General features: G+C 42.8%; 1 protein-coding gene across 4 annotated transcripts in view; it reads right to left on the bottom strand.

The window, feature by feature from the left end:
• GRB10 (growth factor receptor bound protein 10) overlaps positions 1–26815 on the bottom strand; it is a 149242-nt gene that overhangs the window by 81975 nt on the left and 40452 nt on the right. For 2 of the 4 annotated variants that reach the window (XR_005932191.1, XM_030011246.2), the window contains exons 1-2: positions 11979–11997; positions 5542–5635 (exon numbers count right to left, since the gene is read on the bottom strand). Coding sequence is in view for 2 of the 4 variants with exons in the window: in XM_030011244.2 (XP_029867104.1) it covers positions 5542–5635 (94 nt within the window). In the remaining 2 variants the exon portion in view is untranslated. Of the gene's footprint in view, positions 1–5541; positions 5636–11978; positions 11998–26815 lie in introns of those variants that run through there. The other 2 variants (XM_030011244.2, XM_030011243.2) reach the window with 1 other exon arrangement.

Here is a 26815-nt window from a genome sequence, read left to right as displayed (position 1 = left end):
CTACATTTTCAATTCAGTACCAGCTGGATTCTGCAAAAACATGGGTTAGTTCTGATACACCAAATAACCGACTCATCCCAGTCAGATCCCACAACTGAAGCGTATCGGAACACGCTCCTCCTTAGCTACAGAATGAATAACGAAATCGCCTCAACCTCACGTGCCTGTCCTGAGGCAAATACAAAAGAAAAGATACTAAAAGCAAGTAACAACAACAGTAGGGGAGAAAAAGAGTGCTACACAAGATTACTTCTCTGGGCTAAATCTTAGGCATCATAATACTTCATCTAAGCCTATAGTCACTCAAAAGTCTGTCCGTATTTACATGGGCTTGTATTTTTTGGACCCAGGCAGTGTACTAGAAGGGTAGTTTCCACCACTGCTGAGATTTAGCATCTCTATAAAAGTTAATGTATTAGTAACTAGCCAGCGAGGTACAGGAGAGCATCTACCTCAAGAGCAGGCTGCAGCGCGATGCAAGTTGGCAGCTGGTCTGGATCCCTCCAGTTGCAGTGGGAACAAGTCGTCTGTACGTACAGGTGGGAAACCTAATGCCAACTGATCCGCAACCACAGCATCTTCATCGTCTCACTGTAAGCAAGATTTCCTACCGTGACCAACCAAGAAAGACCAAAGGATGAGCTGGCTGTTGACAAAGGACAGCTGTTGGCTAAAACAACTCCTATCATCGTTTCCTTCCGCTGCCAAAGCTACCTGGCTATGGAGTCAGAGGTACCACAATGTTCGGCTCGGCTCTGTCTGCGAACTGCTGTGACAAAAAGCATCAAGTCCATCAAGAGCTGGGAGCGCCTCAGGAGAGGACGGCTGCATACGAGTCCATTAATAAAAGGAAGATAAGTCTTTCGTCACAGACCCATGGCAAAACACATTTGAACAGACACCAACCATCATCCCGCAAGCACACACATCGAGAAAGTGCCAGAATTGCATATCTAATACCTCCACTGAAAGTCAAGGTGACAGAATGTATCTTATTTATGCCTGGCTTCAAAATCCTGAATAAGAAGTAGCTGCACAATCTCAAAAAGTACACGTCAAGTACCAATAAAAGGTACTGCCCATAAGCTTCACGGATGGGACTAGAGTTGGGACTGTTTGCTGCTTGCTAGAAAAACAAACAGAAAAACGAGCTCCAAAACACACCTCAAAGAAAAACCCAGAAGTACAGCACAAGATGAGAAACAGCGGTAGCACAGCTGGCAGGTTAACCCCCCCCCCCGAAGTCCGACAGTAAACAAATTCAGTTGGGCTTACGGTTTTCTGTAGCATGGTGTATTTTGCTGTCGCACTTCATGTGGCAAGGCCACTCCTAGGCAGCACAGGGAAATCCATAGGAGAGACTTGTCGTGCTACTGAGACACACTGGAGGTTAACTTTGGCGGAACCGGGAGGAGCGGAGGCTGCGCTGCCAGGGTGCTCGGGGAGAGAGAAGAACCAGCAGCCCCCTTTGGGATGGGACAGGGAGAACGAGTGCTGGAGCCCACCACCTCTACGAAGGGCCGCAGAATGGCATCGCCACGTGAATGCAAGCGTTTTGACTACAATCGCCACTATGCTCCCCAGTTCTGCCCCTCGCTACCGCACAGGGTAGGAACGCTGCAGGCTACACACTGCAGAGAACCTGTCATTGCAAAATACTGAACATTTGTGAGTGCTAAATATTTTGCAAAGTGAGACGTGCCTGAGGAGGCTACAGTTTCCTTCATCTCCACACTCCACTCCTGAAGGGAAAAAATTTAGAAAAATAACAATACCTGTCCCATCCTACGCATGCTCTCACTTCCTCTTTCTCTTGGTGTTTTAAAAGATGGTAAATAATTGTTTTGATTGTTTCTTCATCTCCTTCCTGAACTCTTCAGAAAATGCTACAGTTTAGACATTTTTCTTCTCCATGCCTAGAAGCTTTACTACAGCTTCTGGAAGGACTGCTTGAGAAATACTTGACTTGCTGTTAATTAAATGCCAAATCCTGGCTGGCTGTTGTTAACTTCCTATAACTTTCAATAGGTAGCTGAAGCGTATCTGTTCCTTTACATTAGGGGATATTAGTATTCTTCAGTTGGATGAAGCCTGCTCTTTCCTGTTGCATTCAATTTATGAAGTAGCTTTTGGGGAATAGAGGTAAGAAATCCTAGTTCCTGCTCTCTGCGTTTAGTACCTTTACGAAATTTGCCCAACTAGCAGAATCATTGAAAAGTGAATACTAAATAATGGCTTAGATATAAAAATACTTATTGTTAAGGTAAGCGAGTTTATCAGCATACCTACACATAAGCAGTTACTGAACTATTTCTAGGAAAAAATACTATTCCATCCACACTCAACTTTTTACGTATGTTTCATATGAAACCTGCCTATTTTAGAGATTCCTCACTTTACAAAAAGTATTCTCTGCTCCCCAATCTTTACAAGATATTCTTTTAAAAGAAAAAGCTGAACAGTTATAAAGCATCTGCTTGTGTAAAAAGAGTGATTCAGCAGGAAACATGTACTTGAAACACCCTTCACAAGAAAGAGCTTATTCACGCAGGGACAGTTGGCAGGGATATCTCAGTCTCCACTTGAATGCTCTTTTGCCAGCTTGTGTTGAAGGGACTCGGATGCCTAGGAGGAAGCTAATCACCATTTTCATAGGCTGTGGAAAGCCAGGTCTGGTTCAGAATTGCAAGTGCTCATACCAAAGCTCTCCCAGTGAAAATCAAAGGGCTATAAGTTAATGTTCAACAAAACTGGCAAATCTGCTGCGCTCACTGAGCAACGTGGTCAGGGATGAATTGGAAGTGTATACATAAAATAATGCAGTAAGTATGGTTGTTCAAAGTTCAGCTGCAGCATTTAAGGCACAGTACACTAAAGGGAAAAAGGCAGAGAGCACCTAACACATGAAATATTTTAGCCAATTCCAATCCTTCCACAATTTCTGCTCATGTTAAATATGTATTAAACCACCTTTGTTGCAAGCCTGTCAGTTTTCCTTAAAAGTCTGGTGAAACACAGGAGCAAAAGCTTTAGATCTGCTAGGCAGTATAAGCTGAAGTGAGCAAGTAATGTTGTATATAACTGGAAGCAAAATATGCCATGGTCTGTTGCAAATATCTTTATCATCAATGTAATCAAGACATACCACCAAACAGATTCATTTATTAAATGCAAGCAGTGGTCCCGCAAGTTACTTCTGGATACAGGTTTACTCTTTTCATCAAAGTCAGTGCCGGCAAAGCTTTGATAGCAAGTAAGGGATAACACAGTTTAGTGTAAGAGTAAAAAAGCAAACAGCTGCCAGAGAACTTAAAAACCCACTTTGTTAGTAATCTAGTCTTCCTATTTATTGTGTAACTAATATGACTGCATGGGAGCTAGTTCAGACCACGTCACAACTCCCTCTGAAGCTGTTCATATTATATTTTTCTATGTACTCTTCATTAATCAGTTACCGGAATACGTGGCAGCTCTTAAAATACTTGTACTTCCAAGTTCTTGGACAAGAATGTGTATTTCATATTCTATGAAAGAGTGTATGAAAGCTCACACTTGGATGGAACAAACACACAAGACATGACATAACATCGCGCTTATGGTCACTTCCATTTTCAAGAAGATACCGAAGCAGCAGGTATCATGCTTGTAAGGCACGTTACTTCCCCCCAACACTGCAAAAAGACAGAAGCACTACAGCCCAGTGCAGCATCAAAGACCACTTCTGGGCATTCAGGTTTCAGTTCTTAATCCACGCCACTAATGTAACAGCACTTCATGGTCACAGGGGTAGGCAAGATTAATAACGTGCTAAATACCTACTTCAGCAACAAAATCAAAAAGATTCTAGAAATACTGGATTTGATTGCTGTCAGTCAGCTGACATAGGAAAAAATCCCCTAAAATTTGTGGGTGCAAAAGTGATCTTTATTTCAGAAACTATTGGGAAAACCATTAACAGGGTCTTTCTTTATAAACAGGCCTTAAACAGCCGGTAACTCTACAAAAAGCATTCTCTTTAAAGATAGCTGTTTCCTAAATTAATTTGTACCAGTTTGCATACAGACATTTGTCTCAAAGTAGCTGAGGCAGAGCCACCCATCAGGCGACACTGTATGGATCCTTCTGCAGTACTACAATATTGATAGAAGAAAAGGAGGATCTGAAAATGAAGTGTTACTCTATAAGGAAAATGTCAGGCTACAAAATGCAATACTACCTATCTCTTCAATAAACGTTCAGACTTCATAAGCAGCAGCCTCACATATTCTCACTCTAACGCATGAACTTAGACCTCACAGGATGCACTCCCCCCCCCCCAGAGCCCTTGATTAAAGGGGGGCATTTACAAACAGGTTCAGAAGAAGTCACCTGTATAGATCTACTCCAGGATTTGCACATCCCAAGGTAGGTGAAATAAATGTAACAGTACCATTCTAATACGAATGAAAAATGGCATTTATAAACTCTGTTTTGTAAGCATGCAAGCATCCCACAACACACTGCCTGCACTACTAGAAGTTTTAAATTGGATAACGCGGCAACATGTTACCTTCAATTCAAAGCAAAGCTTTAAAAAACTGGAAGACTTGGGGAGGGGAGTAAATTAAAATACAATCCTTATTACATTCTGGGATTTGTTTATGAAACTTAAATAGTCTTAAGGATCAACAAGTCATGAAATTCTAGTCTTGCTGCCCTTGGCAAACAGAAGCAGCTGGATTTTGAAAGGAAAACTTAAAATATTTACCAAATATGACATGCTTAAGTAACAAGTTTACGATCTTTTTTATTTCCATAGCCTTGCGCTGACTGCAATACTATTAGCTGTTGCACTGAAGAAACATTTGAAGATGACCTTCAAGGACTTGGTTCCAAATTAAGCCGTCACGAACCCTGAGGGCAAGGGGGTTCACCGGTTAAGACGGCACTCTCTATCATTAATTATTTCAAAGCCAAAAAAATAAAGCTGAGCTAAAAAGTCCCTGCTATAATAGTAACTGTCTTTTTTTAGGTATCTGAACAGACAGATATTGGCAAAGAAAGGCTTTTAAGATTTATTTTACAATGTCTAGTTCAGGACTTTTTTTTCCCAGAATGATCTGATTTCTGTCATGCAAAGCAAGTAAACATACTTTTCTTTCCTCCTAAAGTTGAGCCAGAGCCCTGAACCCTTCTTATAGCAATCAAAGATTTTTCAAATGCAACTTTAACATTACAAATGTTGAATTCAATTTCAGTACTTCCCTCCTCCCCCGTAATAAAAAGAGGAGAATGTACCTGCCACCCAGGCTATCAATCCCAGTTTGGGCTACAAGGCTTGAGATGCACCACAAGTTCTTCACGGTCTTCATCCACAGCTCACAGGACAGTTGTGACAAAAAACTATTTCTCAGCTCTCCTCCTCCAACCACCCAGAACTACTTTTTTTTTTTTTTTTTAAATGAGAAGGAGAAACAGCAACATGGAGGTAAAACTATCTCTGCTTATGGAGCGCCCTGGCTTTCCGCCGAGGAGCCTGGATTCCCACCCACCGTTCCTTACCTTGGTGATTCAGGGAGATGCGGTTAGATGGTTCTTGGAAACCTGGTTCCACCAGATCCCGCCGACCATGAGCCGAAGTCTGATCTACATTGTCCTAAAAAGAGAAGAGCAGGAAATCTTATCAAAAAAAGGCATTCTGTACTCCCTGTAAGCTACACTGCACAGAGCCAAACCACTGATACAAAAAGAAAAATCCCTGTCATACCTCTGAAAGGAGAAACCAATGTCAGGGGTGAGGGAGGGACTATAGGGAGACACTAGATTAACACATTAATACAGGTGGCACGAATCCAGAATCAATAACTATACTGTAGGCTCATCTGTACATCAGTTTTGCATTTCCAACTGGGAAACAGTGATGTAAATGCACTTCTTGGTTTAACAAAAGTTTCTTCTTGCATCAAGTTATGTGGAGGCTTGGGGCTTTGTTTTCTTTAATTTCAAGTCTGTGGCTTAGGGGTTTGTAACTAATTAACTGGACTGAAACAGATTCAGTAGTGAACTACCAAACCTCAAGAGGAATCAGAAGTTCAGTTTAGATAAACATCCATAGCTCTGGATGCCAACCTGTATTTTTTTTTTTTTCCTTCATACTAGAACTCTCACAAGATCAGGTTTCAAGAAGTTTTAACAGAGACTGAATTTGGCTAAGTCTAAAATACCACTGTTTGTCACAGAACTTGCCAAAAAAGACGACTAGGAGAAAGCAGGAAAATCAAAATATAATAAGAAAAGCAAGATAAGTCACACTGAGTTTTAGAAGTATAAGAAGGAAATTTAGAGCAGGTACACAGTTTTACAAAGTTGGCATACCTTTGCATATACCGGAAAAACAGAAGCAAGTGCATGAAGTTGACTACATTAATATATCACTGCCCATAAACCCTGTAGCAGTGATATACGTGACTGTATACATGTTCCTGCCCAAAGTGTGGGATAAATACACAACAGCATGATGCACATTTATGTCAAAACATAGGAACCACCTTCACAGCAAATGACGTTGTAATTAATGGCAGAGCAATAACATGCACGCAGTGAGTGGCAATTCAACTGTGTGCAACTGTGAGCTCTCAGCCCAACATTTCCAGCTACAGAATATAAGCCAATGCTCAAAACCATAATGGATGTAGAGTTTGGGTATAAGAACTGTATATAGTTACACAGGATATGAAATAAATTATATTATCTCTTATTCAGAGAGACTGTCTCAAACAGCAGATAACTTGAGCTTTGATTCAAGTACTCCAGCACCACTCTTGAGTGCCTTCACCATCAGGGATCAATTCAGGAGCCCACAGGCGTTTATAAGACAAGAACTGCCAACAGTGGTATGACCAAGGGAGGTTTTTACAAGTAAACAATATATATTAAGATACATATGGCATCCATCTATCTATGCCAGATACGACTGAGACCACTCAGCCTTCTGCCTCCATACTGGCCACTTCCCCTTACAGCTCTTTACATCCTTGCCACTGTTTTTTGTGACACTGGCTGTTGTTTCATGAGGCACATCTAGCTAATCTCACACAAGTTTTTTAGTTGCTTCTTAAGAATCAAGGAAAAAAAAAAAATCAGACCTCCTGTCAGCATGACTGTATTTGTTTTTACTTTCTTGAAACATGGCAATATTTGTTAGCTCTTTCACTGGAGCTAACTGAACACATGTTAGGAACAAGCAACTCATAAGCTCCTGTCTCCGTCAAATCTCTTGGAACCGCATCCTAACATTATTACCACTTTTGGAGCACTAGTCGTTTTCACTGGATGTATCTCATTTTCTCTGGGATGCCACACAGCCAGCACTGACCTGGCCCACAACATCTCAGTTTTAAATTCAGGCAGGAAATTTGGGACTTGCAGCACAAGAAGGCCACTGCAGGAAGCAGAAAACACATACAAAATTAAGAGTCTACTCCCCAGAAAGTTTAGCATAATTCTTTCAAAGGCTCCAAGGACACCGGGGGGAGGAGATGTTTATCTGGGAAAAGTTTCAGTCAAAACTTAAAGCTGAAGTTGATTGCTCTTCAGTTATTTCAAACCTAGTACAAAGGCTGAGAGGTGAACATCACAGGCATGAGGAAGAAAGCAGCAGAACATCCTTCCTCCTAATGCAGAGCTTTCCTCATGCTTTTCCCCCCATGCAATTCCAAATCATGTATTTTTATCGTGCAGGTAAAACCCTGCTGACGCAGTTTAGCAGCGTCAGTTCCACTTCCCAGGAACAAGTCCTGACATCCAACGTGTGGATGCAGTTGCGTATTGCCTTTCGTCTGGGAAGAGCAGCAGGGCATCCCAACAGTAACGAAAGGTGGAACACAAAAACCACTTATAAGCTATTTGTTACACACCTAAATGTGTTTTCGGTTGTCCCAAGACATAGAAGTCCCTAGTGGAAGGCAAGATTTGTGCAGTACTATGTAGTAACAGAGGATGAGATGTGGCCAAAATGCATCTTTTTACCTTTGGGTTTCCCACAGCAGTAACATGTGAACACTTAACTGAGAAGACCTTATTTCAGGCTTACAAGCTGGCTGCAAGCCCGTAACTTTTCAATTAAAGCAGATTTTTTTTTTAAACTAGCAATTACCAATAATTTACAGGAATAAGATTCATCCTCTCTGGAATCACCTTACAGCTGTACAGAAGATGCTGAGAACCACAGGCCTCATTCACAAAGCTTAAGCCAAGGTCATGGTAAGATATACCGAAATTTTCAGCAGCAGAGGTTTCAATGATGAATGATTGCCGGTGCTGCTCTCACAAAGCTGATGCCCCTGCCTGTTTCTTCAGGAGCAAACCCCTGCCCAGAAAGTCACCCAGAAAGTCTGCAGACTTCTCCTGCGGCTTGAGCAAGGCATGGAACCAAAGGCTTTCTCCGGGCGCTGAGGGCCAGCAGAACCCAGGTGCTAAAGTAAAGCAACAGCCGTGCATAAACAAAACCACACCTGTTAAAGCAATGCAGGCAGCAGAGGAGAAAAGGTAAGGGCGGTGCGATTTAAAGAGCTCGGGGTAGTTTCACATGACCCTCCAGAATCTGTTTGTGTCCGTTGTGCACAAACAGTGGCACTTGGCCAGCTGCAGCAGAGATCAGACAGACACTGGAACAAGGTTAAAAGAAGAAAGGGGGAAAAAAAAAAAAAAGTTATATAATTGCTCCGTGCCAGCGGCCTCGTTGTGCTGGGGCTCAGGGCCGTGGCCGATGCCCTCAGCAAGGTGGGCACCTGCTTTGGTCCATCAGGACCCCCCCGCCGCCGCTGAAACCGGGCTCCCGGTAAGTCATGTGTTTGCTCCGCGTTTTAATCCCCAGCTTTCCCTCCTCTTCCAATAAATGCTCTCAATATGAAATTAAAGCATGTTACTTAACTTACTGTACCATCCAGCTATTATAGTATTTTTAGAAGCTAGCTGAGCATTAGCCCTCGCTGACTTGTTTGCATGTACTATTTTCTCTGTCAGCCAGCATCTGCGACCAAGGATGATTTGATCGAGTGACTAGCAAGAGTCCTAGAAGGATCTGAAGCAGTGTTAATTTTTTACAGTCCGTTAAAGCATTTGCATTTCATATAGCCAAACACACCGTCATTACAGGTTAGATTTCAGTGTCCTTTTGCAAACCTGCATTGCATGACGCAAAGTGCAACACGCTTGCATCGCATTAAGAGCCAAAGTCCACTCATAGACAGCATTATCTCTACATATCAGTAACCAGGACAATCTGGATTTATTTTTCAATGTATAACCAAGCCTTTCAAGTTGCACTCCTTCAGCTATGACATACAATGTTTGCTGCTGTTTGTGCTAGCATGATAAGCATTTCAGTTATCAAAGAAAACATTAAACCTGGTGCTCTAATCAGAGAATCAGACAGCCATATACTACAGCAGCTCTGCTGTCTGCACGTGCCCTTTAATCACTTCTTCGGCTCCAAGTGCTACAGTTCCCACCTGCAGTTTAGCTCAGAAGAGTATTTATCAGTAGGAGACAGCATTATTAGGCTGACCAGCATGTTGCTCCTACTCTACTACTGCTGCTTCTCTCACCCTGGTCCCTCCAGCGAAGGTTATCCAGTCAGTCGTTTAGGATAATCTTACAAGTAAATAGGGCTTAGAGGAGGGAGGAAGCAGATCCGAAAGTACAAATAATAAAGTATCATCTATGCTTCCCTTCTTTCTTTCTTTGCAAAAAAAGGGACCGGCCATGAGCAGAGACAGAGTAGCTTTCTCTAGGGGTCTGGAAATCCCCTTCTACTGAAGGCTTCAACTTTTTCCAACTTCAGCACTCGCTGGAAGTTTACGAGATGAAGGAAGGCTACAAGTGGCAGCACAGCTTCTCGGAAGCTCCTGGGAGCACGGCCAGACCGAGGACGTCCAGACCACCAAGACGACAGTCCCTGGTTTTGGATTTACTGTAGCTGTCTGCAAACCCACACAGCCATGCCCCTGAACAAAAGGTTCAATTGAGCAAGAGTCACGCGTACTCATGCCAGCAGTCCCACAGCGACAAATTAAGATCATGACATACTTCTGATGTTTGTACACCGTCCAGCACAACAGAAAGTCAAGTCAGACGTGCCGATGGGCCCCGCTGCGGTTTAGGAGACTTATCGAGGCAGATACGCCTCAGTTTGCACAGAGGCACTCCTGCCGTGCCAGGAGCTCGCTGCCTACCTGCTGGTGCTACTTTATCACACCAAGGGAGGTGTCCGAAAACTAGCCGAGCATAAAGAGAAAATTAGCTATGTCATTACTTGAGCCACCTTAGCTTTACCCTGGTCAGGCAACTTGTGTAAAGCAAAATGAAGTACCTGCTGCTAGCGCAGACCGAGGAAACTATCGCGAAATGTTCACGTGTAAGTGGTTTCCAAAAAAAGCAATTATTAAAATTCACTGACAAGGTGTCCACCAGGGGCTGTGAAAGAGCGGACACAGCTCCAGGCTCCAGAAGCAGGAAGTAAATACGTTGAGAAATTACACACTCTCTTTGTAGCTGCAACTTGTTGCTCTCAGACAAAGGACACAGGGGTAGATGAACATTTCTTTATCTGACCCAGTACTGCCATTCTTAACATGCTTCTGGAGTTTCCTTAGGCAATAAACAGATTAGGCAGCATTTCTTCTGAGGGCTGCTTCATACGATCCTTCGCTTCCCAAACAAAAGACTATTTGCATTTATGTAAAGTAACCTTCTGCATTGTTTTCTAAGCTATGCTGCTTCTTTGTACCATCATTTTGCAGCTTTGGTTTACTTAAAGCATCAAATGTACAAGGAGGAGAACAGACTCAATTATGGTAAGCGCCAAGTAGGCAGCTATTAATTTAAGTAAACTTTCCTATAGCTTACTGGTACCCACAGCCACCCGCAGAATTTCTGTTCTGTCACTCAATTTTACTCCTAGCCCTGTGAAGGCAAACACATAGGCTACTACAGGAGGAAATCCACCTGACAGATCCAGACCAATGTTCAAGCTCTAATCCAAACTTCAGTCTTGATCAATTAGTAATGCATATGACACTCCTTTCTTAAAAGATTTAAGTCACTGGCCTTCTTAGTGGCTAAATACAGCAGCACAGTCCCCTACCAGATAGCTGTTTGGTACAACGCATTTTCAGCCTGCTAACACCCCAGAGCTTGAGGAAATTTGTCCCAAGTACAGTCATGAGGGAAGAGCACCTCTCTTGGGTTTGTCCAAAGTCCCTGCTTTGCAAATGATTTCAAGTTTACTCAAACACAGTTCATATTTTTTTATTGTCTTCCAGAGCTCCAATCACATCTTCCCTGGGCCAGTGCTTAACATGTCACAGAAATAAAGAAAAAACAGGCTTTGCACATCCAGGCAAAAAACTTTAAAGCGCATTCTCAGACAACCCACATATTACATAATTAAAGACCTGTAACTAGGTTTCCTGCCCCTTAACTATAGTCATTTGACTAGGTAAGAGCCAAGTGAAAGGCTCAGTAAGTCAACAGAGTAACCGTGAACCTAGAATTTTAGCATTCCCATTGCTAAGAGAGCTTGTACAAATAAGGGCTTAAAATAAAGCCACTTAGCTTTGTCAAAAGTCGGTCTCTCTCTCCTGAAGTAGCAAAGCCACTAACTGCAGGAATCCTTCTGATTTTACAGTACTGGCTATCAAGACTGAGAGCGATAACCCTAGAGACCAGGAACAAACAAACCCAGCTTGGGATTACGGGAGTAGCAAAGGCAGCAGCACGTTCCTCCCAACACACCACAGTATGTGTGATCCTCAGTGCTGCAAATCACCAAAACCATGCGATAACCTGACAGGGCGCACAGACCCGTTGTTATCCACACATTCATACAATCCTCAGCAGCCCACCATGCAACATACACAACAGCCACAAGAAACACAACATACCAGGAATTAGCAAAGAAAGAAGGAAAATGAGAGAGACTGACAGACAAAACAGACCTGCGTCCGTGGTCTATGTCTCTGCAGCAGCAGGGAATTTGTTAAATGAATCACAGGAATTATATTACATCCCATGATACAGGGGAAGGCAGAAAGGATTGCCAGTTCGACCTTGGAGGAGGAACTTCTCTCCCGACCCCCGTCTGGGTTTCAGTAACCCACTGACCAGAAAGTCCTTCAATTCAGCAAAAAAATGGGGGTTTGGACCCTGTTGTCAACACCAAAACCCCATAGTGTGCACCCCAAGTCAGTGAAGTGTTTCTTCTCCTACACCAAGGGAAAAAAAAAAAAAGCTTTCTTAAATACATGGACTGATATGGTTATACAATATACTGCTATAGCTGAGCTGGAAAGTTGTTTTTCTGAAGGTGTTTCACATTTATTTTAAGGAGTATTACCAGTTATGTGATTGTCATTATCTGTATTGCAACTGCTATCTATTGCAATACTGTACTGCAATTGCAGGGCAGTATTGTTTCACGCCAAAACCTGCTATTAGCTACTAGCCAGCTTCTTTCTTTCAAAAAAAGTGGCTCTTTGGCCCCTCAGGAAATAAATAAATCTAATCTGGCAAGAGCTGGACCATGATTAGCAACCTCCAACAGTATCTGGTAGCAGCAGTTTATTCATAAAAGGCTTTTCTCCAGTAAGGCAGGAGCAAGCATACCATGTTAGCTGACAGCTTCAGCAATACACTTTTACAGCACGCATACACGCTAGCATTACAGATTGAGCTTCTCTAGGCTGGTCTTAGCAAAATTGGCTTTAGCAGAGTTTTCAACACTACTGAAACCAGAATTTGGCAAGAACTACGTCAAATTAAATTTCTCTCACTAGATCCAGTCCTCTCTTAGTAGAAACTAACAGCTTCTGCAAGAATTTAGCTGTCTCCCAGTACTCTGCACAGAGAAAATGGATAGTGTATTGCACAGTGTGCACTTTTTGGACCAGACTGCCATTTATTATGGTAGAAGAAAATTCAATGCATCGTGGTTGCTGTCTTTTAATCAGCTAGCAAGGAGGGAATCCAACTGACAGGCTTAGAAATGCTAAAAGCTTTGTTCTATTTTTAATGAGACTAAAACCACCGTGGCTGTTAGAGACAGTTTACATAGTTTACAGCTAAAATCAAGTCTTGAAATACAGAAAAAACCCAAACGCACAAGGTTCCTGGTGAAAACAATCACTTCTTAGAGCTGTCTTCAGCTAGAAAGCACTTACTTTCTGATGAAAAATGAAGCAGTTACTTTCTGATCAAGTAACTTTTGCTTCTTTTTTTAAAACATAAACTCGGTTCCTTTTCATTTCTAACAAAACACCACTGAATAAATGAAGTTTATATTAGCAAATTCTTCACAGTAGAAAATTACACGCTTATATGGAAATTCTGTTTCTTCTGCTGGTGCCCATAGATCCTGATAATGTATCTTTAGCTTGTACTTAATTGTAAGTTAGCCTTACCTCCAAAGCAAGTCACTCTCACTGGCAAGGGACTGCCACTGACAAAGCTACCAACACCCTAATTTACTGCATGTTCCAAGCTCTTTGGTTTTGGTCAATACTGACTGAATCAATAAAGTCCCTGAAAAATCTGTTTTCTATGAGAGAGAATTGTATTTACCAATAGGAATTAAACAGGAAAAAAATGATTTTCTTACCTGAGAAAGTATAAACTAAAGTAATATCTCATATTCCTCTTTTAAAGAGGCTTTTCAGTGAGATTTTGCATCATTCTCTTATCAAAGAACTGATACTTAATAGATTACACTACTTAAATTGAGTTAAAAGCACAACAAGGCTCTAATGAACTTAGCAATCCATAGGTGTTAACTACCATACTAGATGGTGCTCACACAATCTAAGGGAGTAATGCAACCCATAACGATGTGTTGTTGCTCATAAAACCTTTATTCTATTCTAGAATCCTTACCAGGGTCACTTTCTACGTTTTGTCCAAGTTTCTGAAGTGCATAGTCAGACTATATTCCTTCCTCACCGGAAAGATGAAAAGAAATATAACGGGAATATTTGTACCCAGGTGCGATGGAAAATTTCAGCATTTCACGCACCTGCTAACACACCTGTCCATTCTGAGAAAGTGCCTTCAAAATTTTCTTTTGGCTTGCACTAGAAAAATAAAAAGTCTTCACATGTTCTTCATGCTCTTTGGGGGGAAGTCGTAACATGCAGAAAGCAGGTACAGGATATTTGATCCTTTTCAACCCACTGCCCTCCCCACGCTCAGACCTGTGAAATACAAGGTAGCTCGTCTGTTCTACTTGGCATCAAATATACTAGAGCTCCGGTTATAGCAGAGCTGCTGGCCAGCTGCTTCCAAGAGCACTGGCTTTGGGAGTCAGGTTTTGACAGCACCCCTGCACCGAGCGGACAGGGGACGTTCTGCAAACGGCCTCGGACAGTCTGTCCCAGCGCAGGCTGATGACGCCCCTCATTAACCTCGGAAGGCTCAGCGCCTGAAAGGATGACGTGGTGGACTCTGGGATCTGCCGCTGCAGCAACGCGTTTGTGTGTCTCAGGCCAGGGGAGGGAGGAGGGAACAGAGGATGCGACCCTGGGTGCAGGAACCTCTATTTCCATACAAGTACATTCTCTTTAAGAATAGATATTCAAATCTCTACACTTTGGGAAGCAGCAACCACAGGCAGAAAACCTAAATTACATTCAAGTCTATGCACCCTTATAGCTACGCAGCCCTGAAAACTCAAGACTGATGAAACTCTAACAAAGGAATGAAAGTAGCATGAAACACAAAGGAATTTATCCCATCTGAATGTGGGTCTGCTTTCTTAAAGGCAATAGTGCTATCCCCTTTTGTCTTCTTGATGGTTCAGGTTCAAACTGAGGGTTTGAACAGCTGATAGGTGAAGATGATTCTTCACAGCCCTTGACAGAGCTGATAAAATGACAAACCTTCTGTGGGGCAAGAGCCACTGTGCTCACACAGACCATTAAAATTCAGCAGATGCCAGTGAGTAAAGTAACTCTTAGATTGCTAATGAAATTGTTCTTCAGGTCTTCAAACTGAAAATCTGATGAATTTCAAGTGTCATGTTGAACAACTTCATACAAGACTACTTTGCTATCCTTACTTGCTTCAACTATCAGCGATACGGACCTTATCTCTCCACTTTCTAGCCAACTTGCTCAATTGCTGCAATTTAGGGTGTGCTTGATACCCCTCCCCTCCTTCCCTGAAGAGCGATCCTTGGCACTAGATAAGTAATTAACTACGTCTAGAAATGGCTATCCCATCTGATCAAACCTATGATCCTAAATATTAATGACCACACACCTTCCTGCTTAGGTGAAGGACCGCTTACCTGTTACATGGTGCAATCTGCCCCAGAACTAATTACCCAACTCAGACAAGGAGAGTTGTAGTTCAGGTGACTTGCCTTCAGCTAGATACAGAACTAACTCCATTTACACATCTCCAGAACAGCAAGCCTTACCAAAAAGAAGGTATTTAAGAATCTCAGACATGGGGCAAAGATTTATACACCTCAGTTGACAGCTCCATAAACTATTAAAAAACCCCCACAGAAATCACAGACACCTCTCTAAAGAACGGCAATCATGCCTTTTCATGATTAACAACCCAGCAACAGATCTTGTATTGGAACAGACCGTTGTGCTCTCCCCTAACCAAATGGCAGGGTTCCACTCTCTCAGAGCAAATCAGTAATGTAATTTATGCGAAGAAAATGATGGTATAAGAAATAGTCTACAATATATGGGTACTTAAAAAAAAAAAAAAAAGTTCTTCTGTACTACTTACATTGCAGTAATAGGTTACTTTGCAAGCCCTCGGAAAAAAACCAAAAACCAACTATTATCAATAAACCAAGATGCCTACGTTTCTGCATTTCTTTCTTTAATCATGTTTGAATCTCATTTGACCTTCAGTTTTAAGAAAGTCACTTCACTACACCTTTCACACTGATGTTAAAAAGTTTTCCTTAAAAAAAAATTTTAAAAAAATTGTCAACAGTGATGCTCTATTAGACTTCATAGAGTCACTGCCCCCAAGTGTTAGCACCGGTTGGATAATATTTCTAATACAAACTATGCTGCAGTGCTGCTTACGTACGAATTTTCAATTCACAACAGTTGGAAAGAAAACGCAACAAAAATTAAGCTAAGACTAACAACAGGGGTTGTCGTGGATATTTCAGTGTGCCAGTGTCTTATCCCCATTTCTCAAAATGAAAGAAACTCGCAGTATTTTCTACATTTTCAGAGTTCTTATCAGAATACAAAAAAGAAGTAACTAGTTTGACTATACTAAAATCCAAGCAGCTCAAAGGTACTTTGTAGCCTGAGAACTTCTCTCAATGCTCTGGATACTTTACCTATCTCTGTCTGATTTTAAAAAATCTAGGTACAATATAAAATGTGCTTAATTGCTAGCTACATTTGTTCCAGTATTAATATATATGGTTTTATCTCACTCTCTAAATGTAGTGGCTGCCATGTTTTCCCCTCCTTGAGGAAAGTGAGCTAATTGCAGGTAGCTCTACCAGTTATCCTGCATCAAGAAGATGGCTTTATCAGAACATCTTTATTGACTTAACATTCTCTAAAGGAAGAAAATTTGCAAAAGCTCAGCAATTTGCATTTAAATAGTAACAGGTTACATGTAAAGTTGCAAGCTGTCCCAGGAAAACCCAATACAAAGTGTAAATCTTTAGTTTTTGCACAAACTGGCGCTTGGAAAAAAACCTGCTTGCTAAAAGCAAGCATGTCAACCACCTCTTCGTGCTTCGAAGGTTTTCGTTTTGGTTTGTTTTATAACTAGTTGTTCACAGCGTGCTGAGTGACCACTTATTTTGTACGGCTTCTCCCCACTTTTTGCCAACACCTACTGGACACATCCAGCAGAGTTACTCACAGCACATGAGAGCAGACACTGCAATGCTTCAACGCGGTTAGAAGCAGCAGCTACTTTAATTCTGCACAAATCCTCTGAATACTGGGCTACGTTAATGCCTCAACAGATCAAGGAGTTTTCATAACTACCAGTATGCTAAGAGAGGAAAGGTCTGTTGTGCCAAAAATTGCCAAGGTAGCACATGAAACAAAACAAGCAAACCACCTCAAACAAGACCTGCCCGGGTATGGGGTCTCCAAACAGGGAGAGATTTCAACAGAGATTGCAAAGCTGGTCAGCCAGAAGTTCAAGAAATCCCACAGTTGTAATACTGCCCTATGCACAACATTTGATCATGCTGGCTTTAGCAATGCTGAAATGCTACAGCTACTAACGACAAGAACGTTTCTGAAAATGGATTTCTACTGTTCACTCCGAGGAAGATAGGATGCAATCAGATGAACTTCTGTTCAATCAGTCTTAAAGCAGCTTTAAAACACCTTTCTTCTTTTGTCTTCCTTGAAACCACTGCTGAAGATGGAGGGTGGGGGGGGAATGTGATTTATTTACTTTGCAGTTCAAGGGGCTAGCAGCTTGCACATGAGCAGCTACCGTGCTTCAGCTGAGATGGTGATTAACTGCAGGCTTCAGGGTGGTAACTTTTACCGCACAATCAGTATTTATTATAGTGCTTCCTCTAGTTTTGAGCTATTCTTTCTAACCCAAAAATGCAGATCTGTGGAATAGAGGTAGTGGAAAAGATTCCTGCCAAGATTAAAGTCAAACCAGAGATCAAATAAAAAACCGAATCATGCGATGAGGAAGAAAGGAGAAAAACTTTGAACTAGGCTTCAGAAGCAAGCTGTGGGTGAGAGGAACAAGACACCTTCTGGATACAGTTGAACTGAAGACCATTACATCTAGCTAACACAAGAAAATTAACTGTGGCAAATTACCTGGAGTTCATTAGCACACCACCACAATACTGACAGCATGTGTGTAATCTTGCATCCTAGTAACACATGTTCCAGAAGACACCAGTGGGACAGTCGATGAGAAGTTTCTGGTCTTGTGGGTTTGGGTTTATTTTAATCTCCAGGGCAAGTCATGCTCTAAAAGATATGCTGTCAGAAAACTATTTTTCCAACCTGCTCTCATCCAGCATAGCAGTTATGGTTTGCGACTAAACCATCCAGCCAATTCATATTCAACAGCCAGCAGTTTGTCATAATTTTGAGGACATAAAGGACTCCAGAAAAAAAAACATTGCAAGAGATGCCTTTTTCAGAACATCTTTGGCACACTTAGTTAACCATTTGCTCATGTCAGGAAAAAAAAAAAAAAACCAAACCCACCATATTTCATACAGAAGTTTCATCAGCACACATGTAGGAAGGCATTCTTCCCAAACCTGCAACACACTGCCTTATGCTTCTGTATGGTCGGAAGTAGAGAAATGGGCACTCTGAAGTCTTAATTTGCCTTCACCTTAGAGAACAGGCTCTACGAGTGCCTCCAGCTACAAAAGGCTTAAGGTGACTACCTCAAATGTTGACACTAATATTTGGTTTGAAAAATTCTGAATGTCATGAATTTGCAGGAAAAAAATCTCACATAAATTGAGTGTGCATGTGTGGGCGGGTAAACGTGCTGTAAATTGCTTTAATAAATGGGTAATCTGCTACATTCAAGAGACTAGCTGAAGTGATCTAACAAGTACAAATAACACCAGACACCGAAGAACGTCTATGTAACATACAATCCTAGAGCTACCTGCTTCAGAAATCTTTCCAACAGGCCATGACAAGTGGTCACGGCAGTGCGACCACAGCAACCGCTCCTGCCTTGCCAAGGGGTTCTGCTTCCCTGCTGGTGCAGGAAGGATAAGCCCAAGAGAGGGGCTCTGGAAGAAGAAGGATATGCAGCGGGGGAATGGGGTAAAAGCACACAGAAGGACTGTGCAGGACTAAAGGGCTTCACTCAACCGGGTGGCAGAAGACCCAGAGCCCATAGAGGCCAATTAGGAAAGAGAGCCCACGGAGGTGGACCAGCCACAGGTACAGTCCCTGCCTCCTGACATCATCGTGGCCAAGATGTCCTCCAGAAAGAGGCAGTGACCTCCTTCCAGGAGGGCCAAAACGTCTTCTCCCAAGTTCCCCCAGGCACGACTCTCCATCGGCCTGCAGACAACCACTCAAGGAAATCCTGGGCAGCTCAGGGCTCTGCCAGAGGGGTGGAAGAGCCAGAAAACCCAGAGGCAGGAAAGGGAGATGTTAGCCTTGCCAGGGTAGGCACAGTCTCTTTACAACCAATAAAACAGTTCATCCATTTCAAGCTTGTGTCAGCCCTTACTTCCCGACCCGCCGCTGCCTCGTCATGCTCTGGGCACAGAAGGCGGCATCTCTTCTGCAATGGGCCCCCAGTGGAGAGGAAAGGGCAACATCTGGCCAGGACTGCAGTGCCTCATGCCTGTCCCCACCAAAAGACTTGGAGCCAGGGGCACTTGTGACCAAAGGACAGCAGCACCAGGCAGACCCGAGGGTGGACGCTCACAAGGCACTTAGCGAGGGGGAGCTTCTCCACGCTGCCCCAAGGATGGTTCTGGGGAAGATATAGCTAGCAGTAGGTCTCCTCAGAGAAGGCAGCATGGGAAACAGCCCACCGGGATGTAAACCTTGGGAGAGAGAGTGAACACCAGGGAAGACAGGAGGAGGAGGAGGGTACCATGACAGGAGACTGAGTACCAACAGCTTGGCTGGGAAGCCACAAAGGACAGAAGTGGGCCAGGAGACACCTGGGCTCCTGGCTAGCACCAATAGGTTCTCCTTGGTTTCTGTCACACTGGCAAGTCCCTCGTTTTCCACATCAATGCTTGTTTCCAAAAGAGGCACCCATCATCTTGGAGAAGATGAAAGCTCAGAGTACCTGTCTTGCCTAGGCCAAACAAATCCATTTTTGCAGCCAAGTGCATGGGATGGGGAGAAACTGGAGACAAACTGGAGATCATCTAAATCACCTTTCTGACCCACTCACAAGCAAACAGTGCAGTTCCAGCTGGATGCTACAAAGATTTCTGGAGTGGGTTGAAGACAACTTCACATCACAAGTCATCAGTGAGCCAACCAGGGAAGCACTCTGCTTGACCGACAAGCTAGCAAAGTCAACTCACAAACAAAGAAGAACCAGTTGGGGAGGTAGAGGTTGATGGCAGCCTGATGCCATGCCGAGATGAAGGTAACAAGAGTAAGCAAAGGGAGCAAGACTACTAGCAGAATTACAGTCCTGGATTGTGGGAAAGCAGATTTTGGGCTTGCTCAAGGATCTGCTTGTCAGGTTCCCATAGGAGACTGCTCTGAAGGACCATGAGGCCCACGACAACAAGCTGATCTCCCAGGACAGCCTCCTCAAAGCTCAAAAATGCTCCATTTTGTCATACAGAAAGTCAGAGGGGAACAGCAGAAAACCAGGGTGAACAGACAGGCAACTCCTGCCTCAGCTCAAATGCTGAAATGCAAAGAAGGTCAAAACAGGAAGAGGTTACGCGGAAAGAATACGGAGATGCTGCCCAAGCAGAAGAGCTGGAGCAAGCAAAGGATGCCAAGAAAAAATAAGGAATGCTTATGCTTCTACAGGTAAGCAAGGGCAAAAGGATGGCTAGTATTAGTCTAGTTAGTGCTCAATTGTGCACAGGACCCAGCAGCTAAGGACACAAGAGATCAACGATTTCTTCACCTCATTCTTCCTAGTAAAGCTTGTCCTCGCATCTCCCAGTGCTTTGAGCATAGTGTTGGCATCTGTGGGACTGAACCATTACTCACAGCAAAGGAAGGCTACGGATCACACAAGCTAACTGGACCAACTCCCTGGGACCAGATGGGACTCGTTAGAAGGTGCCAAGGAAGCTGGCCAATACCACTGCAAGGCTTCTCCCTCTTATCTTCAAAAAGTCAGTCACTAATCAGAGGAAAATCCTGATGACTGCAGAGGCAAAAATCACATTGATCTTCAAAATGGGCAACGATGACGATACGAGGAACCAGAAGCTGGTCAGCCTTGCCCAGTTTCTGGCAAGATTATGGAGCGAGTCCTCCTGAAGTCATTACCAGGCACACGAAGGATAAAAAGGCAACTGGTAAATCTATGCTGGCTGTTCCAAAGAACAAGTCATACCTGAAATTTCAGCTCACAATTTTATACTGTTTACATTAAAGGTCTTATCTCTCAAGAAACCAAAACAGATCATGGATCATTGTGCTGCCTTTTGATTTCCTCATACTGTTGCACATGCTAGGTTCTTCAAAGATGTAGTTACAATTTTACAATATTGGACAACCTTATGGGATTTTAGAATATCTAATTATTTTCATTAGAAAAGCAGGCACCTCATTCATAGTCCCCACAGCCCAAAGCAACCTCCCTCAGATATAGCTGAAGACTGTGGAAAAGTTAACTGCTAACTTGAGAAGGACCTACTGCAGCAGCATAAAATTCATCAAAAATACTTCTTTGCCTCCACTGAAGTATCAGTTTTACAAAAACCCACATGAGCTGAAATAATGGTCTGTCACTCTCCTACACTAATAGCTTCAGGAACTTCTTCAAGAAAGGTGCCAACACCACTTTGTCAGAAACCCCCTCCTGAACTGTGCAGAAGTATTCAGTATTCTGGGGAACTTGCCAGCATGACAGTATTTACTGTATGACTAATATGCATTAATGAAGCACAAATGGACAACTATTTACTTGTGCTAATAACTAAAGCGCTTTATTAGAGCTAAGGCCTCTAGCATGAAGGATTGCCAGGTTCCCCCACTTGCCAAAATTATGTCAAAAAATGGAGCCAGTGTGTAAGACATCAAGAGCTACAGCCAGTGTGTAGCAGAGTCTTAAGTCATTGTTTAACATTCAGCTTGCAAAGGACAAGCATGCTCCAAAACCACTGGCTGTTTCCGAAGGCTTGTCTTTTCATTGTAGAGGCTAGAATTTCAAATATGCACACTGGTTTTAGCAGTACGCAAGCCAAAGCTATCTTAAAATAGCAGTAAAGCCTGAGAGCTTTGCTGGGCATTTGTGTTCTACCTTTGATTGCTTGTTGTTCTTTCAAAACCAGAGAGAAAAACACTGTATCTTAATGCCTCGATTAAAATATCAATACTATCTAGCATAAAAGGCCATTAATACCAATAATCTGGCCTTTTCTACATGAAGGATTCCTGAAAGCTAATCAATTTGGTAAAATTCCATCCTGAAAAAGCAAAGCCAATACTTCAAGAACAAAGTCCTTGTTCTATGCCGCGCTCTCCATCCTGCATCTCCATGAAGGGAACATACCTGCGATGCTAGGAATGCAAGACACACCTGAAAAGTAGCAGAGTTTTGTGGGAACCTAGGGAGAACTTCTAAAAGAGTATTTCAGACTGCATTGTATTGGAAACTGAAAGAAAAATTCGTAGAGGATGCAAAGGAAGCAGGTGAAGATCCTTTTCAGTCATAGCTAGTGCTAGGTGGACTCGATGTATTTATCCCTAGCTTTACAAACTAAGTGGCACATCCACCACTGAAGTCATAGTGAATTTAGGCTATCTGCTCTTGTTTGAATCAGCAGCTTCAGCTCAGGACTCAGCTGCAGCATTACAACTAGATGGTCTGCAAGTGTAGAAACAAAATAATCCCTGCCATGAGACATCACATTAACAATGAAGTTTGGAAACTGTACCCACCGTTTCTTTTTAGAAACAGAAAAATTCTCCTCTGAGTTGATCACACTTAAACAGCTTCATGCAGAATCACAGGATTTTGGTTGTGGGGTTGTTTTTGTGGGTTTCTTTTCCCCTCCTTTTTTAACTTAAAAAAAGAAGAAATCATAAGCGCTTATAAAATACTGTCCTTCCTTTGATCACAGTCTCCCTTTAGACTGTGTAAGGCAAGAAAATCTGTTGGGCATAACTTTCAGCAAAGTCTGTATCTAGATACATTTCTTGGAAATACTTAAGTATAAGACAGCATTATATTGCTGGTCTTTTCCAAGGATAGAAAAGGACTGTCTGAGCCAACTGGCATGGACAGCAACACTAAGAATTATCCGAGCCACAGCACTTTCTTGAAAAGTGACAGCTCCAAATGCACAGCAATCTTATCTTCCTCTTAAAAAACAAAATAATCTTCTCCAGTGGTTATTATTTACTCATATGTAGAGCACAGAACATCTGTAGGAGGAAGGTTCATTACCCCCCCCCAACCTATCTCTAATGTAATTCCAGTTGACTATAACAAAGCCAATTAAAAAAAAAAAAAAACCAAACCAACTTCCATTCTCCTACGTTTCAAGTTTCTATTCTCTTATATTTACACAGACATTTGAAGTATGAAGCTGTCTTAGGACTGGTACATCAACTTCTCTCTTCTGTTAAGTGAGAGCTGTTACTAACATGAAAACACTCGTACTGGTAGTTCTCCAAAATAACCAGTTGGTAAACAGCTTGTTAAATATTTACTCATTTGGAAAAGATCCCATTCATAAGAAAAAAATATACAGGATTTCGTTTGGTGCTATAGTCTGCTAAGTTGATTGTTACCATTACTTCAGAACGGTCTCATGAAGTTTTGTGAGAAAACACCAGAAGACGGCCTGTTTTTATCAACGTGGGTGTTTTTACAATCTGGAAGCGGCATCTTCAAAGTTGCATGCAAGTGAGAACCTAAAGAGGTCCACTGCTTTTGATTTTCACAGGATCACCGAATGATCGAGGTTGGAAGGGACCTCTGGAGGTCACCTGGTCCACCCTCCTGCTCAAGCACAGCCACCCAGAGCCGGTTGCCCAGGACCACGTCCAGACGCCGCTGGAGAATCTCCAAGGATGGAGATTCCACCACCTCTCCAGGCAACCTGTGCCGGCGCTCAGTCACGCCTCGCGGTGAAAGAGTGCTGCCTGATGTTCGGAGGGAACCTCCTGCGTTCCAGTTTGTGTCCATCGCCTCTGGTCCTGCCACTGGGCACCACTGAAAAGAGCCTGGCTCCGTCCTCTTTGCACCCTCCTTTCAGGTACTGACGTACATTCGCAAGATGCCCCCGAGCTTTCTCTTAAGTAAAAAAGTAGTGAAGTGTAGATCTAAACATGTATGAAAACTAGAACTAAATCAAGGGACAAATTTAAGAGAATTCTTGTATGTAATAATGACATAACATTAAAAGATAGGTTCAGTCTACTGTTCAAGCATGAGCATGAAACCATTAACAGGAAGATGCAAAATTAAGCTGCTTTACTTGTAATTTCCCCACTTGATTTGCACCACCTACATTGTTTCCTCACCACTGTTAGTGGGAACGTAAGTAGTAAAGGGTATGATTGACCATGAGAGTGCTTTGAGTCTTTTTTTTGGTGGGTTGAAAAATCTTACATAATTGAGAAATGTGGACCTAGCCACTTGAAATTTCTTGCTCACATTCACCTTCAAAAAACACTTCATGTTTTGCCAACCAACTTCTGTGTGGATTAGAATACAAAAGTGGAAGTACAAACAGTTTAGTACAGACTTTCATTTGGAATTGTAGAAAGGTAAACTGGTACAGCAAAAAAAGTAATTAATGGGTATTTCTTGTAAGAAGGGAAACCGTGATCGATTGTATAAAAGCTTAGTGCGAGATACAAATTTCTTTGACATTATTTTGCTTCATATACAATATCCTGATGACATTCAATAGCTGGGGCAAGTGCACTTCCAATGGCCTCTTTAAGAGGTAAGCACCACACTTTTATTTCAATGTTTGTGAAAACAACTGCTTGTGACAATTTTTTAAACAGACTTATTTCCAAGAAAAATAGACAGAGGCTAGAAACCCAGCTCCAGTTGCTTTTCCACAAAAACTACCAAGCAGCATCAGCTCTATCTGTAAAAAACATTTGCGGGCTGCACTCAGGGAGACAGATTTCATAACTTTATATTGGAGGCAACATGTCTTGAAAAAACATTCACTAATGTTCTCACTGCTTTGTACTTTATGTCTGCTGCAGTCCGTCAACCCTCTACACCACATACATGTAAACTGTTAAGAGTATCATCAACAAAATATCTGTTGACTGACACCATATTTCACAAATCTGATGACTTTCTGCATTGACAGTAGCAACATTTCAGCTTCATTTCTTCATACAATATGTAGAAGAATGACGCAATGCAATAACGCCTCTGGCATTCTTTTACTCAGTTATGCCCAAGGACTTTAGAAGCTTGCTTGTGCACTCTGGTCCTTCCATGTTGCCCTGTTAGCAGGAGAAACACAGATTCCGGGCCAAATTCTATACAAGCAGCATCCTTGTACATTTAAGCTTAATGAGAATAAATTAAGCTGCTGTCTATTTTGAATCTTAAAAATCATGTATTGGGTTTGCATGGCAAGGTTTTGGTGGCAGGGGGGTTACAGGGGTGGCTTCTGTGAGAAGCTGCTAGAAGTTTACCCCATGTCCGAGAGAGCCAACGCCAGCCGGCTCTGGGGCAGACCTGCCGCTGGCCAAGGCCGAGCCCATCAGCGACAGTGACAGCACCTCCAGAATAACGTATTTAAGAAGGGGAAAAAAAGTTGCTGTGCAACAGCAGCTGGAGGAAAGGAGTGACAATATGTGAGAGAAACAGCCCTGCAGACCCCCAGGTCAGTGAAGAAGGAGGGCAGGAGATGCTCCAGGCGCCAGAGCAGAGATTCCCCTGCAGCCCGTGGGGAAGACCGTGGTGAGGCAGGCTGTCCCCTGCAGCCCACAAAGGTCCACGGGGGAGCAGATCTCCACTGGCAGCCCAGAAAGGAGGACCCCACGCCGGAGCAGGGGGATGCCCGAAGGAGGCTGTGACTCCGTGGGAAGCCCACGCTGGAGCAGGCTCCTGGCAGGACCTGCAGCCCCGTGGAGAGAAGATCCCACGCTGGAGCAGGTTTGCTGGCAGGACTTGTGACCCACACTGGAGCAGGAATCGGGAGTGGAGTTGATCCCCAGAAGGAGGGAGGGGTGGGGGGAAGGTGTTCTAAGGTTTGGTTTTACTTCTCGTTATCCTGTTTTGATTTGATTGGTAATAAATTAAATTACTTTCCCCAAGTTGGGTCTGTTTTGCCCGTGACAGTAATTGGTGAGTGATCTCTCCCCGTCCTTATCTCGACCCACGAGCCTTTCGTTCTATTTTCTCTCCCCTGCCCAGCTGAGGAGGGCACTGATAGAGCGGCTTTGGTGGGCACCTCGTGTCCAGCCAGGGCCAACCCACTACAAATCATAAGAAAGATCTCCATAGTCTCGATAAACCACTGTCAATAGCTAAGTGAATGAAGATTTTCAGAGAGTATCAGGCAGACGAGGGCCAAAACATAGGTCTTGACAGCCCTTCCCTGTCTTTTCAGTCTACTTGGACACAAATTCTGCAATTGATTTTTTTTTTCATGTTGTATTTTTTTTAAGACAAAAGACATTTTATTCACGCAAACATGGACAGCAGCATGTATACCTATATTAACACTGAGTATCAGACTGTTCAATTTTAAAAAGTGGGAGAAATAAGACTAATTCATGTAGAAGGCTTCTGGATTTCATAAGGATGAGGATTATGGCATCCACCAAGGTAACTCTGAATTAGATATAAACAACATCTTTTTCTTTTTCTCCCGCTAAAACAGAAACCTTCTCTAACCACCCAATCAAAGCAAACAACCCCCGAAAATGTAAAAAGCAAGTCTCCCCAAACCCCCCCCCCACACCGAGACAAAGCACCCTAGGAAAACAAGTATAACCTCAATATGCCACAGACTTGGATCAGACTACCTCCAAAGGTGTCTTCTAACTTACTGTGGAAAACAAGGATCAAAGCTGCCATACTAAAACCTGGAGAACCTGTGCCTAACTATTCTTCCAGCTGAAGGCACAGAAACATGGCTATTGTAGTAACAGCAGTGCATCATCTTCACATCCACAAA

The sequence above is a fragment of the Aquila chrysaetos genome, chromosome 4 (assembly GCF_900496995.4).
Source record: "Aquila chrysaetos chrysaetos chromosome 4, bAquChr1.4, whole genome shotgun sequence".
NCBI classification, from domain to species: Eukaryota; Metazoa; Chordata; class Aves; order Accipitriformes; family Accipitridae; genus Aquila; species Aquila chrysaetos.
Note: the sequence above shows the minus strand (reverse complement) of the source record. Positions and strands in the feature narration are given on the sequence as shown.